At 38.6% G+C, this 16151-nt stretch overlaps 1 protein-coding gene across 1 annotated transcript; it reads right to left on the bottom strand.

Moving 5' to 3' along the window:
* Window positions 1-13854: 13854 nt before the first annotated feature.
* Window positions 13855-15927, bottom strand: LOC130934386 (uncharacterized). The gene is made up of 4 exons (XM_057863961.1): window positions 15622-15927; window positions 14646-15528; window positions 14096-14146; window positions 13855-14012 (listed from the first exon to the last, which is right to left on the bottom strand). The coding sequence occupies exons 1-4, from the start codon at window positions 15925-15927 to the stop codon at window positions 13855-13857; spliced, it is 1398 nt and encodes a 465-aa protein (XP_057719944.1).
* Between the last annotated feature and the right edge of the window lie 224 nt (window positions 15928-16151).

The following is a 16151-nucleotide window of genomic DNA, read 5'->3' as shown; positions in this document are numbered from 1 at the left end:
ATTGTTACGGTGGGTAACCGGAGATGAATAAGATGGATAGCGTTGGGCAGCCCAAATGTATGAAGGAGGAGGACTCCGGCTGGATCTGCAACTTGGGAGGCTCCGTCCGACTTGTGCTCGCGAGTGAATGGGGGGTGGTACCTGCGAAGACACTCCGATGCCTAAGTTAGCAAGGGTGTGAGCAGGTCTAGAGAGTATTGGGCCTAGAGATACCTGAGGGGTGTCAGTGTATTTATAGTGGTGAGCTAATAACCACCGTTGGAGTAGTGCCGTATCTTTAGGGTGCTAACCGTCCCATTATCTTGGGGAGGTTAAGATACGGCTTTATGAAGCGGTTAGAGAGATTTTAGGGGCGGTTACTCATTTGAATGAGTGTTTATCTGCCAGCTAATCCCACATCCGACTTCTTCAGACCAAGTCGTGATTGATACCGACTTCTTATGTGAAGGTCGGCGTTTAGTAAGGCTTAATCTATTGGATTAGGCCTTTTAGTTGGACCTGGGCCCTTATCATTGGGCCAGGGTATGAACAGTGCCCCTACTTGAGCCCAAGATCTTTTTTAAGGCTTGGGTTCAAGTATTTAACTCGGGTTCGTAGCCGACTTTCACGGGTTTTGAAACCGACGTGATTTTCGCGACCTTTTGTTTCTGACAGTTACGTCAATTCAAACGTCGTGTCCGTTGGGGAAGCGTTTAGGGATTGAGGGCTTTGGTAACGGTGCAATCACATTAATGACTGCCTCGTTTTTACCATTATGCCCCTTAGTGTGTTTATAAATGTTTTCCCTCTCTTCTATTTTTCCGTTTCTGCAATCTTTCAAACTTCTTCTTTCCTTGCTCGTGCTGTATTCTCGTGCTCAAAGATTTCTGCTCTTTCCAAACTTCACCTTTCGGATAAAGGTTAGTTTTATTTCTTTCACGTCATGCTTTATGTTTGCATGTGTTTGTTTTGTGGGTGGAGAGGTTGGTCTGTAGATTCTGGCTTCGTATCTCTCCTCTTTAGGGGTCGTGTTTTTTGATTTTCCTTTTCTTTTTTCCTTTTGTAGGTTTCTGCCACCTTTCTTTATAAAAAATGACTTCTGTAGATGTTCTTTCTCAGTGGGTTGATGTTACAGTCCTTGGGGAGGAACCGTTGGTCGATGCTGAGTTTATCACTCATCTTCGTACTCATCACAGGCTCTGTACTTCGGAGGAGGACGAGCCAAAATATGAACTGATAACCCCGGGTCCGGAAGACTGGGTTTGTTTTGGGAGAGTTAATGAGGCGGCCCCTCATTTTTTCTTCATGTATGAATGTATGATCACCCGCTTGGGTGTTTTTCTTCCCTTCTCGAATTTCGAAATATCTGTTTTGCACCACTGTAGAGTTGTCCCTACTTAACTTCACCCCAATTCTTGGGGTTTTCTGAAGATTTATCAATTTATTAGTCACGCTCTGGACTTTCCGACCTCTTTGAGGATTTTCTTCTTTCTTTTTCATATGACTAAGCCCTTTAGTGGGCTAAACAACAAACAGCAATGGGTATCCTTCCGGGCCATACAAGGTCGGAGGATTTTTACCCTTTTTGACAAATCCTTCCATGACTTCAAAAACTATTTTTTCAAAGTGCAAGCTGTAGAGGGTCACCACCCCTTCTTCCTTGATGAGCACTCTTCCCCTCGCTTTCCCCTTTATTGGCTGGAGGCCTCCCCTTGTGAAAAATATGGTCTAGATGACCTAGACGTGGTGGAGGCGGCCATTGTGGGATTTTTCCGAGAAGCGTGGGGGAGGGCCCCATACTTGGATACTAGAAAAATCCTCCAGGGAACGCCGACTTTTGTTCAATCTCAGCTAGGTAGTGCATGCATTCTTTATTTCCGAGTTGTTTCCGCCGGTTTGAGTTTTTACCGACTTGTAACTTTTGCTAGTTGTTTCTTTTGCAGATATGGCAAAGAAGAATGCTCAGGAGTCTTACCAACGAATTCAGGAGGCTAAGGCCAAGTCCCGGGCCAGGTCTGGTGGCGCCAGGGCGATCGCCTCTCCTCCTCCTCCTCCTCCTCCTAAAAATGTGGGTACTCCCTCTCGGCCCATTATAACTTCCTCTTCAACTTTGTCCCGGCCACTCCCCTCTGCCCAACTTCTTCCTGAGCCAGAGAAGAAGAAGCGCAAGACTTCAGAGTCTGGCTCTTCTTCTTTTGATGGTGGGGTTAAGGCGGATGCTCTTGCGTTCGTCCGAAAGAACATCTATCCTTTTATAAGTATGGATGATGTTTCTGTTCGAAACCACCTTACCACCATGGCCGAGGAGAGTTTTAGGGCGGCGGGTGTTTGTGGCAAACTTTTAGATCTTTTTGAGAAGACTCCCCTCAGCTCTTTGGGGGTAACCTTGAAGGTTGAGGAGTTGGAGGGGAGGCTTCTTGCTTTCCAAGATCAAGAGAGGGAGTTAAAGGCGGAGGTGGCTAAGTTGAGGGAGGAGAGGGATAGTCTCCGGGAAAAGGAGAGTAAGCTGCGGGCCCAATGTACTATGGAGGCGAATTTAAGGAAGACAGCACAGGATAGTTACCAAAGTTTATTTCAGGATCTTGTGGCTGTGAGGAAGGATTTGCTGAATTCTCGGAACGCATACGCCGAGTTGGAGGACTCTATCGCTGATGGGGCCGAGGAGTCTTGGAGAATTTTCCTGGAGCAAGTCAGAGTTATTGCTCCCGACTTGGACCTTTCTCCTTTACATCCTGATAAGGTCGTCATTGACGGTGCTATCGTGGATCCTCCTGCCCCCGAGGTTGTTTCCGAGTCAGATTTGAAGACTCGGGGGCAGAGGATCATTGAGTCTCCTCCTCGTTCCAAAGATGCTCCGAGTTCTTCAGTTATTCCTCCGACTTCCTCTTCAGCTTCTCTTCCTGGTCCTGGTGGTGCTCCTCCCGGCTCTGTTGGTGGTGATCCGTCTACTCCTCTGCAGAAATAACTTATATATTTTTTTTATGGCTATATGGGGGCTCGGCCTGTGAGTCCCCCCTTTTTTAAACTCATTTTCATGTTGTTTGGTGACGCTTGAACAATTTCTTTTGGCCTTTTAAGGCCGTTAACAAAATACTTTGGCAAGTGCCCTTTTTGAATAAGGGCTTTAGATTAACAGAATAAATACCCTTTTTTGGATAAGGGTTTTAAGTTACCTTGTGCGTGTATGCTTTTCTGAATTTCCCTTAGCTTTTTCTTGAAAACCTTTCTCTTTGGCTTGTTTGTTTTTCGTTTTAAGGATTTTTGGGACATCCTTTAAACTTCTTCCTAGGTTTTCCTATCTCTTTTTGTTATCCCTTATACTCCACTTTGTTTTAGCGAGTTCTTATGACTTAGGTTATTTTTGCGATGCATTTTTCTTCTACTCGGTATTATACTCCGATTTATGAATCGAAGTGTTTCCGAGTTTAGTACTCGGGATCTCGTTTCGACTTATGAGTCGGATTGGTTCCGAGTTTTTACGATCGACTCATATAACCTCTTTACACCGACTTGTACCTCGTCGTTTTATCCTGACGACCATCTAGGTCGATTCATGGGATTTTCACGTTTTGTCGAGCTTAAGTCGGCGCGTTTCGTAGAAAGACTTAGAAAAATAAAGAAGGATATTATAAGAGATATTATGAATGAAAAAGAACTTTATTAATTGGGGAGGTACCTTCTTTTGCTACTAAGGGTCTTGATAGCCTAGTTTTCCCTTAGTCTCTACTGTGATGCCTCGTTAAAAACCCTTCTCCAGAAAAAACCCTTTGGGAAAAAATCATGAAGTTGGGAAAAGAGTACATCAGGGAGTAGAGTTCGCTTTTAACTGTAGTACCTTTTCATATTACAAGCATGCCACGACCTTGGTAGCTCAGTGCCGTTCAGGTCGGTTACTTTATAGTAACCTTTTCCTAAAACTTCATTGATTTTGTATGGTCCCTTCCAATTTGCGGCGAGCTTTCCTTCTCCCGATTTGTTGACTCCAATGTCGTTTCTTGTTAAGACCAAATCATCGGGAGCGAATGTTCTTCGAATGACTTTTTTGTTGTACCTTGTAGTCATTCTTTGCTTCAACGCCACTTCTCTTATCTGGGCACTTTCTCGGACTTCGGGGAGCAAGTCGAGCTCCTCTTTGTGTCCTCGTACATTTCCGACCTCGTCGTGGAGAGTTACCCTTGGGCTTTGCTCATTGATTTCTATCGGAATCATGGCTTCTACACCGTAGACTAGTCGGAAAGGTGTTTCTCCCGTGGCGGATTGGGGTGTTGTTCTGTAGGCCCATAGCACTTGAGGGAGCTCTTCAGCCCAAGCTCCTTTTGCTTCTTGCAATCTTTTCTTTAGTCCTACCAGTATGACTTTGTTAGCTGCCTCAGCTTGCCCATTGGCTTGTGGGTGCTCTACCGAGGTAAACTGATGCTTGATTTTCATGCTGGCCACTAAGCTTCTGAAGGTAGCATCGGTGAATTGGGTTCCATTATCCGTAGTGATGGAATAAGGTATCCCATATCTTGTGATGATATTTTTGTAGAGGAACCTGCGACTTCTTTGAGCGGTGATGGTGGCCAGCGGTTCTGCTTCTATCCATTTTGTGAAGTAATCTATTCCCACGATTAAGTATTTGACTTGCCCTGGCGCTTGGGGAAAAGGACCTAACAAATCCATTCCCCATTTTGCAAAAGGCCATGGAGAAGTGATACTAATTAGCTCTTCTGGTGGAGCCACGTGGAAATTTGCATGCATTTGACACGGTTGACATTTTTTCACAAATTCTGTGGCATCTTTCTGCAAGGTCGGCCAGTAGAATCCGGCTCGGATAACTTTTCTGGCTAGTGACCTTGCTCTGAGATGATTTCCGCAGATCCCGCTATGTACTTCCTCCAACACCTCGGTGGTTCTTGAGGTCGGTACGCATTTTAACAATGGTGTTGATATCCCTCTTCGGTAAAGGACATTCTTCACCAAAGTGTAATGCTGTGCTTCCCTTCGGATTCTTTTGGCTTCCTTTTCCTCCTTAGGGAGGATGTCGAATTTCAAGTATTCGACTAAGGGATTCATCCATCCGAGGTCCAAACCAACTACTTCAAGTACCTCTTGCTTATCTTCCGTTTTTGCTACCGAGGGTTCTTGGAGGGTTTCTTGAATCAGGCTTCTATTGTTCCCTCCTGGTTTGGTACTTGCTAATTTGGATAGGGCATCCGCTCTGCTATTTAGATCCCTAGTTATGTGTTTGACCTCGGTTTCTGCAAAGTGCCCAAGGTGTTCCAAGGTTTTTTCTAAGTACCTCTTCATATTGGGGTCCTTTGCCTGATACTCTCCGCTTATTTAGGAGGTCACCACCTGTGAGTCGCTGTAGATCGTCACCTTTGTAGCACCAACTTCTTCTGCTAACTTTAATCCGGCGATCAAGGCTTCATATTCTGCCTGATTGTTTGAAGCCGGAAATTCAAATTTTAAGGAGACATCTATCTGGGTTCCTTTTTCATCTACCAATATTATGCCTGCGCCGCTCCCTGTTTTGTTGGAGGATCCGTCTACATAGAGTTCCCATGTAGTCGGCTTTTCCTCTTGTTCTCCTGCATATTCTGCAACGAAGTCGGCGAGGCATTGGGCTTTAATTGCTGTCCGAGTTTCATATCTCAAATCAAACTCGGAGAGCTCTATCGCCCACTGAACCATTCTCCCTGCAACATCCGTCTTTTGGAGGATTTGCTTCATGGGTTGGTTTGTGCGGACTCTTATTGTATGAGCCTGAAAGTAAGGTCGTAACCTTCGTGAGGCTATCACTAAGGAGTAGGCAAACTTTTCTAGTTTGTGGTACCTTAGTTCAGGGCCTTGTAGGACCTTACTGATGAAGTAGACTGGGTGTTGTCCGACCTCGTCTTCTCTTATCAGGGCTGACGAGACAGCCCTGTTTGCTACGGATAGGTATAGGACGAGGTCTTTTCCCGGTATTGGTCGGGTTAAGATAGGAGGTTGGCTTAAGAACTTTTTGAACTCTTGGAACGCCTTCTCGCATTCCGGAGTCCATTCGAATTGGCATCCCTTCCTTAATAAGGAAAACAGTGGAAGGGATTTTAGTGCCGATCCTGCCAGAAATCTGGAGAGGGCTGCAAGTCGGCCATTGAGCTGTTGAACCTCTCTCAAACAAGTCGGGCTTTTCATTTCTAGGACGGCTCTGCATTTATCGGGATTGGCCTCAATTCCCCTCTGTGTTAGCATGAACCCTAGAAATTTCCCTGCCTCGACCGCGAAGGCGCACTTTGCAGGATTTAGCCTCATCCCATGCAACCTTATAGTGTCAAAGACTTGTGAGAGGTCGGTTAAGAGGTCGACTTCTTCCTTGGTTTTTACTAACATGTCGTCGACATATACTTCCATCAAGCTCCCTAGGTGGGGAGAAAACACTTTATTCATCAATCTTTGATATGTGGCTCCTGCATTCTTTAATCCGAATGGCATGACCACGTAGCAGTAGTTGGCTCTGGGTGTGATGAACGATGTTTTCTCCTGGTCGGGTTCGTGCATCGGGATTTGGTTATATCCCGAGTAGGCGTCCATGAATGATAAGTACTGGTACCCCGAGCTGGAATCTACCAGGGTATCAATACTTGGTAAGGGATAAGGGTCCTTAGGACATGCCTTATTCAAGTCGGTATAGTCGACGCACATTCTCCATTTGCCATTCTGTTTTTTGACTAGCACCACGTTGGCTAGCCATGTTGGGTACTTGACCTCTCTAATAAAGCCGGCTTCCAAGAGGGCCTGTACTTGTTCTTCCACTATTAGGGCTCGTTCCGGGCCGAGTTTGCGTCTTCTTTGTTGTACAGGTCGGGATCCCGGGTAAACCGAGAGCCTGTGGGACATGAGCTCGGGATCAATCCCAGGCATGTCGGAAGCCTTCCATGCGAAGAGGTCGGAATTAGCTCTCAGGAGTTCAGCCAACCTTTGTTTTAGGGTTTCCCCTAGGTTGGCTCCTATGTAAGTGTTTTTTCCTTCCTCTTTACCGACTTGTATCTCCTCGGTTTTTCCTCCCGGTTGGGGTCGCAGCTCTTCTCTGGCCCTTGTGCCGCCGAGCTCTATGGTGTGGACTTCTTTGCCCTTTCCTCTCAGATTTAGGCTTTCATTGTAGCATTTTCTTGCTAATTTTTGATCTCCCTTCACCGTTGCTATTCCTCCTGGGTTGGGAATTTCATGCAAAGGTGGGGAGTAGATACCACTGCTCCAAGGCGATTGAGGGTAGTCCTGCCGATTAAGGCATTGTAGGCTGACCCTTCATCGATGACTATGAACTCTATGCTCAGAGTCCTTGATTTTTTCCCTTTTCCAAAAGTGGTGTGAAGGGGTAAGAATCCCAGTGGTTTTATTGGCGTATCCCCTAATCCATATAGGGTGTCGGGGTAGGCTCTCAACTCTTTTTCATCTAACCCTAGCTTGTCGAAGGCGGGCTTGAAAAGGATGTCCGCCGAGCTTCCTTGGTCTACTAGGGTTCTGTGGAGATGGGCATTGGCTAGGATCATAGTTATCACCATGGGATCATCGTGCCCGGGGATTATCCCTTGCCCATCTTCTTTTGTGAACGAGATAGTGGGGAGGTCGGGTGTCTCTTCCCCAACTTGATAGACTCTTTTGAGATGTCTTTTGCGAGAGGATTTAGTGAGCCCTCCTCCCGCAAATCCTCCTGAGATCATATGGATATGTCTCTCTGGAGTCTGCGGCGGTGGATCTCTTCTATCCATATCATCTCGCTTTCTTTTTCCATGGGTGTCCGACCTTTCCATGAGATATCTATCAAGCCGACCTTCTCTAGCCAGCTTTTCTATCACATTTTTGAGGTCGTAACAGTCGTTGGTGGAGTGACCATATATTTTATGGTACTCGCAATAATCGCTGCGGCTTCCCCCTTTTTTATTTTTAATAGGTCTTGGGGGTGGCAGCCTTTCGGTGTGGCAAATCTCTCTGTATACATCCACTATAGAAGTTTTTAGAGGAGTATAAGAGTGATATTTCCTGGGCCTCTCGAGACCGAGTTCTTCCTTCTTCTTGACTTCCCTTTCCCTCTCCTTAGATGAGGGAGGGGGTCCAGGTCGCCAACTCAGGTCTCTTAATTTTGCATTCTCTTCCATGTTGATGTACTTTTCAGCCCTTTCTTGTACATCACTTAGAGAAACGGGGTGCCTTTTAGATATGGACTGTGAGAAGGGACCTTCTCTGAGCCCATTGACTAGCCCCATTATGACTGCCTCTGTGGGCAGGTCTTGGATCTCCAAACATGCCTTATTGAACCTTTCCATATAGGCTCGTAAAGACTCTCCGACCTCCTGTTTTATTCCCAGGAGGCTCGGTGCATGTTTTACTTTATCTTTCTGAATTGAGAACCTCATCAAAAACTTCCTTGAGAGGTCTTCAAAGCTAGTGATTGATCTCGGGGGGAGGCTATCGAACCACTTCATCGCTGCTTTCGATAAAGTGGTCGGGAAAGCCTTGCATCTCGTAGCGTCGGAGGCATCAGCTAGATACATCCGACTTTTAAAGTTACTTAGGTGATGCTTAGGATCTGTGGTTCCATCATAGAGGTCCATATCAGGGCTTTTAAAGTTTCTCGGAACTTTTGCCCTCATTATGTCCTCGCTGAAAGGATCTTCTCCACCCGAGAGTTGGTCTTCTTGTTCGTCGCGGGAGTGGTGACCCTTGAGGGAGGATTCCAGCTGTAAGAGTTTTCTTTCTAACTCTTTTCGCCACTCCATCTCCTCTTTGAGATACCTTTCGGTTTCCTTCTGTTTCTCCCGCTCTTGCTCCAATTGTTCCAGGCGGCTATGGACTAATCCTATTAATTCAGCTACGTGGGATGGTCCGCCTTTTTCTGATTCACGCCCATCTGAGGAATTTACCTTCGGATTCTTCACTCCGGAGGTACCTTCTCTGTGTTGGTTGTTATCTTCCTGGTGTTGGGCCAGGTCTTCATTGTCATTACCCATGTCTAGATTCTCTTGTTCAGAATCTGTTTCCACATGACCTTCTTCGTGGGATCTATCCGCCATCGATGGATGATCTCTCGGGTCCCCGGCAACGGCGCCAATGGTGCGGTGGGTAACCGGAGATGAATAAGATGGATAGCGTTGGGCAGCCCAAATGTATGAAGGAGGAGGACTCCGGATGGATCTGCAACTTGGGAGGCTCCGTCCGACTTGTGCTCGCGAGTGAATGGGGGGTGGTACCTGCAAAGACACTCTGATGCCTAAGTTAGCAAGGGTGTGAGCAGGTCTAGAGAGTATTGGGCCTAGAGATACCTGAGGGGTGTCAGTGTATTTATAGTGGTGAGCCAATAACCACCGTTGGAGTAGTGCCGTATCTTTAGGGTGCTAACCGTCCCATTATCTTGGGGAGGTTAAGATACGGCTTTATGAAGCGGTTAGAGAGATTTTAGGGGCGGTTACTCATTTGAATGAGTGTTTATCTGCCAGCTAATCCCACATCCGACTTCTTCAGACCAAGTCGTGATTGATACCGACTTCTTATGTGAAGGTCGGCGTTTAGTAAGGCTTAATCTATTGGATTAGGCCTTTTAGTTGGACCTGGGCCCTTATCATTGGGTCAGGGTATGAACAATTATATATATGAAACTATAGATGTTAAATTTAAAAAATTATTCTAAATTATTATCCACTTAATATTACAACAAAATAAATATGAATAAAAAAGATCAGAGGAGAGAATCATGAGATGACATATATATTACAGAATCTAAAAAAAATATATCAATCTTATATCAGTCGTTATTATATACACACATATGATACATATACATAGTTGATACATATTATTAATTTTTTAAAAAAATTAAAAAATAATATTTTCATGTATTATATATAATATTTTAAATAAATTATATTTAGACAAATATTTGATAAAAATTATATTATATAATAATATTTTTAACAAAAATAATTAGTTAAGTATTGAATATAATAATCTAATTATTTATCAAGTAATATAAAATAAAATTTAATTATTTTATAGTTTTACATTACATTTTAAAATATTATTTTAATATTATAAATATTTTTGCATAATAATTAATTTTAATGAATAAAAAATATTTATATTTTTTGTATTTATATATTTTATATTTTTAATTACGTAAGTTTGATTAGTTTAGGTCTTACTAATATAAGTAAATATATAATGTGATAAGTATGGATTTAGAATTATATTATTTATTCTGTTTTCCTAAACAAATTGAAAAAAATGAAAAGTTTAATATTTTCATGTATTATATATAATATTTTAAATAAATTATATTTTTAAAATATTTTGATGAAAAATTATATTATATAATAATATCTTTAAAAAAGTAGTTAATTAATAAATTTTAAATATAATAATCTAATTATTTGTCAAGTAATATAAATATAATTTTAATAATTTTAATTTTTATGTTACATTTTAAAATATTATTTTAATATAATTTTTGATATTATAAAATTTTTTGTAAAATAATTAATCTTATTGAATAAAAAATACTCATAAATTTTATATTTATATATTTTATATTTAATTATTTAAAATAAAAAATTTGTTGTCATTTAAAATATTGTATATTAAAATATTGTCATTTAAAGCATTCAATTATGTACTAGAATATTTTATATTTATTAAAGGCTATCAACACTCTTCTTTTGTATTAACCTTTGATTTTTATCTAATATAATCTAATGATCTATATAAATATGACATATGCAATAAACATATAATTATTATGTTCATTTTAGACATTCTTCAACATTGCCAGTTACATGATATAAAAAATATAGTTACAATCTTCTTCAACTAATAACCACACCAGCGCGTTTTATTGTATTTTTTTTCCTGATGAAAACTCTGCTCTTTGTTTATAATGATTTGAGCTATCTTAAACATTGCTTTTTGAGGCATAAATGTTAGAATTGATTAATTGAATCAATAATCGAATCAGTCAAATTATTAATTTATTAATTTATTAATTTAACCGATAAATTACTGATTGAATCGGTTGATTTGATTTTATATAAATAAAATATATAAAATAATAAAAAATTTAAAATATATATATTTTTTAACATTTAAAAAAAAATCAAGTCTCAACTTCTAAAAATAAATACTATAAAAAACACATAAAATTTATTAGTATTATTATAATAATATTTTAATTTTATTCAATAAAAATAACAATCCTTAAATTATATTCAAGAAGTAATTTTAAAATTTAAATATTTTTTATATAATTAAATAATTATATATAAGTTTATTTTTCTTCTCCCAATTTATATATATGTATTAATTAGGATATCATGTGAAAATGAAACATATACTTTAAAAAGCATAAAAGAGAACCAAAAACATATTAGTATAGTGGTTTTTAACTTGTCCTTACACTAGAAGAACCAGGTTTAACTCCCACCCAACAGGTTGATTGTTGACCGTGTAGATTAACTCTTTGACCGATTCAGTCGAGTGTCAGTTTTGATCAGTTTATATCAGTTTTTTATCGATTCATACCGTTTTAAGTTAGTTTATTTTCTTATATGGTTAAAATACTAAAATCGGACCGAATTAATGTTCGGTTCGTCAGTTTTTCAGTCAAATTAATCGGTCTGGTTTAATTTTTAAAAAATTTTTAAACCCAGTGCTAAGGTTCATTTTTGACCATGTAGGTTGACTCTTTGACTAGTCTGACTGAGTGTCAATTCTAACCGATTCGTGTCGATTTTATTGGTTCATACCGGTCTAAGCCAATTTATTTTCTTAAACGGTTAAAATACTAAATCAGACCGAGTTCACCAGTTTTTAGTCAAATCAGTCAGTCCAATCCGATTTTTACAACTATGCTTTGGGATAAGTAGAACGACAAAAGATTTGAGAGTTCAAATTGTAACCGGGACAAGTTTGATGTTATTAGCATGGTAAATGTGACACGTAACAAATATTCCTACATTTTAGTAAGTGCAATTTACTTAAATAAAACGATTGGAGTTTATATTTATGTAAATGCAAGAATCTGATTACATGTGTATCTTATTTCGATTCTATATAAATCGCGAAACCCCTTCAACGGTTTGCACATTTACACATAAATCGTGGAATCCTATCTCTACCACGATTTATGAAGAGGCATCTGTTACACATAAAACCATGAAATTCCTACCACAGTTTATAAAGAAGCATCTATTATACATAAACCATGAAACTCATACCACGGTTAATGAATGACATCAGTTACATATAAATTGTGAAACTCCTATCGCAATATATAAAGAGCTAAGTCTATACATAAACTACGAGACCAAACACTTGAGTGTGTATTAATTATTGATAAATTAAATAATTTACAGATAAAAAATATTTAATAGACTCAAAACCTTTCTACTTAGCTCAATATTTGTAGATGTAGAAAATTCAATATTTTTTAGGATAAATTATTTATAGGTACTCTCTTCTTTTTTAATTTTTTCTTATTCTCTCCAAAATCTTTCTTGCCATCGCAATGATGCTTATTTGTGTAGGAGTGAATTAATGTTGGTCAAAATGAAAATTTATTTGCAAAAATCGTTCTGCAAGTCGACGTGTATGTAGAATCTGCAGCAAGTCGCCTTACTAAACGGCGACTTAATTAAAAATTACGCAAATAATCCTCTAAATTTTATCTGTGAATTATTTAATTTATAAATAATTAATATACGCTCAATAATGCAATTTTTCACTCAAACTTATAATTTATATACAAATTTAACTCCTCATAAATTTTAATAGAAATTTTATGATTTATATATAAATATACTTTTTTATAAATCGTAATATGAACTGTTTATGTATAAATGTGTAAAACGAAAGAAATTTCGAAATTTATATAAAATGAAAATAAAATACATATATAATCAATTTAAAATTATTATATTTATATAAATATAAACTCTAATTATTTTATTTAAGTAAATTGTGCTTTTAGGAGCACTCAGAAAAAGAAATATATAAGAAAGCAGAAATTAAAGAAAAAAAGAAAAGATGAATGTTGGTCATGATGACTGCTTCTCGGGTTGCTAAAATTCGAATTCTTGTTTATTTATTATTAGTGGATTTTGGTGCAGAGAACATGCCATTTTGTCAGCGTTTTGTTTTCCCAGGCTGGTATTTGCCCTATGCCCCTATCCATTCATATTTAATTAGTTTTCTCATTCATTCTAATATTATTCTATGCCCCTCTCTTAAATTTTGGCCGCCGGCAAGGGTCACATATTCGGACTCAAATATTCTTTTAAAAATGTGAATGACTTTGGTTTCTCGTCAAGTGTTAACTCAAGACCATAAGTATTTCGAATTTTATCCTGGATGTACAAAACATTTCTAGTCATTCTTGTAGAAAACATTTCAAATTGCAAAATTTACTCTCTACCAATTCTTCAATATTTTTGTAATAAATTATACAGTTATTTATGCAACAATCAATTTTAATTGCCTTCAACTCTAAGTGAAAAGTCATCGTGTTTGGTGATTTTATGATAGTTCTTTAGAACATTATTAAAAATAAGTGTGATTTGCAAGGTTCAGAAAATCGGATTGGTCATCAAATCGCTCTAGTCACTGGTTTACTGGTTTATTAGTCTAACGGTTCAATCGGTGGTTCAACTAGAAAAATCGTTTTAGAGTAGAATAATAAATAAATTATAAATACACATCCTAAAATATAATTATAGTCTGATACAAATCTTAAAATATCTTCGAAAATAAAAACACTACATAAAATATTATCAACCAAATACATATGATCTTATCAAAATCCAAATCAAAAGTTAAATAGTAATAAAAGCATATCTAAATATTAAATCCCAACATCATGGTTTATCAATTATCAAAATCCGCAAGAACTTGTTCCAAATCTGCTTCGGTGGGATGATCTTCACCTTCATTCCCACCTTGATCAGCAAAAGAAAGAGATATCGATGCAGCATAAAAACCACTACTACCACCGCCACTTTGATATAAATCAGCATCAATTTCACCTAATAAAATAGAAATGTTATCATTATATTATAAACTAACAACATTCTAATAAATCATTAGAAACTAAATATACTATACTCACGCAATAAGTCATCCACATTACTAGGAAGATCAGGCTCTTTCTCTACAACCTCTTCAGTCACCCAGAAGTCAACTTAACTGATACTTTCATAATCAATTGGATCATGTTGTGTCTTTTGCTTTCTTTTTTCTTTTTCCTTCCTAAAAAGTTAAATACAATATATGGAGATTTAATAATTTACAAATTTATTATGATAAAGATTACAAATGAAACAATATAGTATTTCATGAAACATATATTACCTGGATTTAAGACGCAAATTATAGGTAACATAAACAATGTCATTCAGTCTATCATGCTCCAATCTATTTCTTCTTTTTGTATGAATCTGGTTAAAAAGGCTCCAATTTCTCTCACACCCAGAAGAAGCAGATGCTTGGCTAAGAATGCGAACAGCTATCTTTTGTAGACATAGAACAGAGCCTCCGAATAACCTCCACCATTCATCTACTAATTATAAAACCATAACATATTATAAGATATTAATTAAGAACATAGGAGCATAAAACAAGTTACTATTGATTAAACAAATATTCAACCATATTCTTACCAGGCTTAAGTTCAGATGCAGCTGGAATAACTTCTTGTCTATCAAAACTTTCCTTCCGATCTCTATATAAATGTATTTCTTTCATTGCCTGAACTGAATCCAAATTGTTACACTTGCAATACAAGGTAACAAGATCAAGCAAACCTCGCATAACATCAGGTGCTTCTTTATAATTTTCATTAAAAAAGAATTTAGGATTCAGGAAGTAAGCTGCCGCATGAAGATCTTTCTTCAAATGCTTGTCCCATCTTGAGTTGATAATATCTGTGTACGGCTGATATGCAGTCTTGGATTGCCTAAACATCTCCTTAATTGCATCTTCTGTCCTTAGCATTCCTTCATAAACATATCCCAAAGATGGGGGGTCATCAGCATCAATAACCCTCAGCAAGTAAATCAGAGGGCCCATAAGTTTACATACAGTAAAGCAATCGTCCCAAAATTTGGCATCCAGAATAATAGCACTCATAGCTCTACCAGTAGCACTCCTTCCTAATTTGTGATCAGTGAAAATTGAATCTACAACCAATTGTTGCAACTCCTTTTTACGGTCAAAGATGCTCTTCAATGTAATAAACACAGTTGCAAACCGGGTTGTACCAGGACGTACAATTTCTCTCCAATGAGGTCTTTGTCTTAGCCAAGATAAGAAAACCGTATGATTGTACACAAATACTGTGATCTTTGAAGCACGAGTTGCAAGGTTAGAAATATGCGCCATGCTGCTTATATCTTTTAAAATAAGATTAAGGCAATGAGCAGCACATGGTGACCAATAGATATTATCATATTTTCTATTGATAAGCCTACCAGCAGCAACATAATTGGCCGCATTGTCAGTCACAACATGCACAATATTATTTGGGACAATCCATTCAATCACCTAAGAAAACAAAGTACACAAGTGTGAAGCATTTTTTACCATACTGGAAGCATCTACTGATTTCACAAAGCACAAACCTTTAGAACAATACACCAAGAAATTGATTAACGTTCTTTGTCTTTGATCTGTCCAACCATCAGCCATGAGGGTATATCCAGTTTCCTTCCATGCACTCCTATAACCATCAACTAGCATTTGACTTTCTCTTTTAAGATCAGCCAACAAATGAACCCTTAACTTATCATAAGAAGGCCCCTTGTAACCAGGTCCAATACCAGCAACACCATCCAACATATCTTGGAAATATGGCGACATCACAGCATTAAATGGAATTTTACAATCCAAAAGCCACCGAGCAAATCGTTTATCAACCTCGTGTATCGCCTCTTTGTTTTGCATAACACTTTTAATACTTAGTTGAGCTCCTGGAGTTGTTCTTGGTGCAAACATAGGAGGAATGACTTTGACTTTTTTCTTTGGATCGCCTCTAACTCCTTGCTGACTTGAGGTACGCTGTTGTTCCTATTCTTCTTGAGCTATTGCCTCATCAATTGCATCCTCTACCTCATCACCACCCTCTTCACCAAAACTTACTTTTCTTTTCTTTTTGCTGGCCTGAATAT

The sequence above is a fragment of the Arachis stenosperma genome, chromosome 6 (genome assembly GCF_014773155.1).
Source record: "Arachis stenosperma cultivar V10309 chromosome 6, arast.V10309.gnm1.PFL2, whole genome shotgun sequence".
In the NCBI taxonomy this organism is placed as follows: Eukaryota; Viridiplantae; Streptophyta; class Magnoliopsida; order Fabales; family Fabaceae; genus Arachis; species Arachis stenosperma.
This window is presented reverse-complemented; position numbering and strand designations above follow the sequence as displayed.

Coding starts and splice junctions, on each gene's coding strand:
- LOC130934386 (XM_057863961.1), bottom strand. CDS start 15,927: ATGCAAAACAAAGAGGCGATACACGAGGTTGATAAACGATTTGCTCGG. Junction 15,529..15,621: donor GAACGTTAATCAATTTCTTG/GTGTATTGTTCT, acceptor TTGTTTTCTTAG/GTGATTGAATGGATTGTCCC. Junction 14,147..14,645: donor TGCATCTGAACTTAAGCCTG/GTAAGAATATGG, acceptor GGGTGACTGAAG/AGGTTGTAGAGAAAGAGCCT.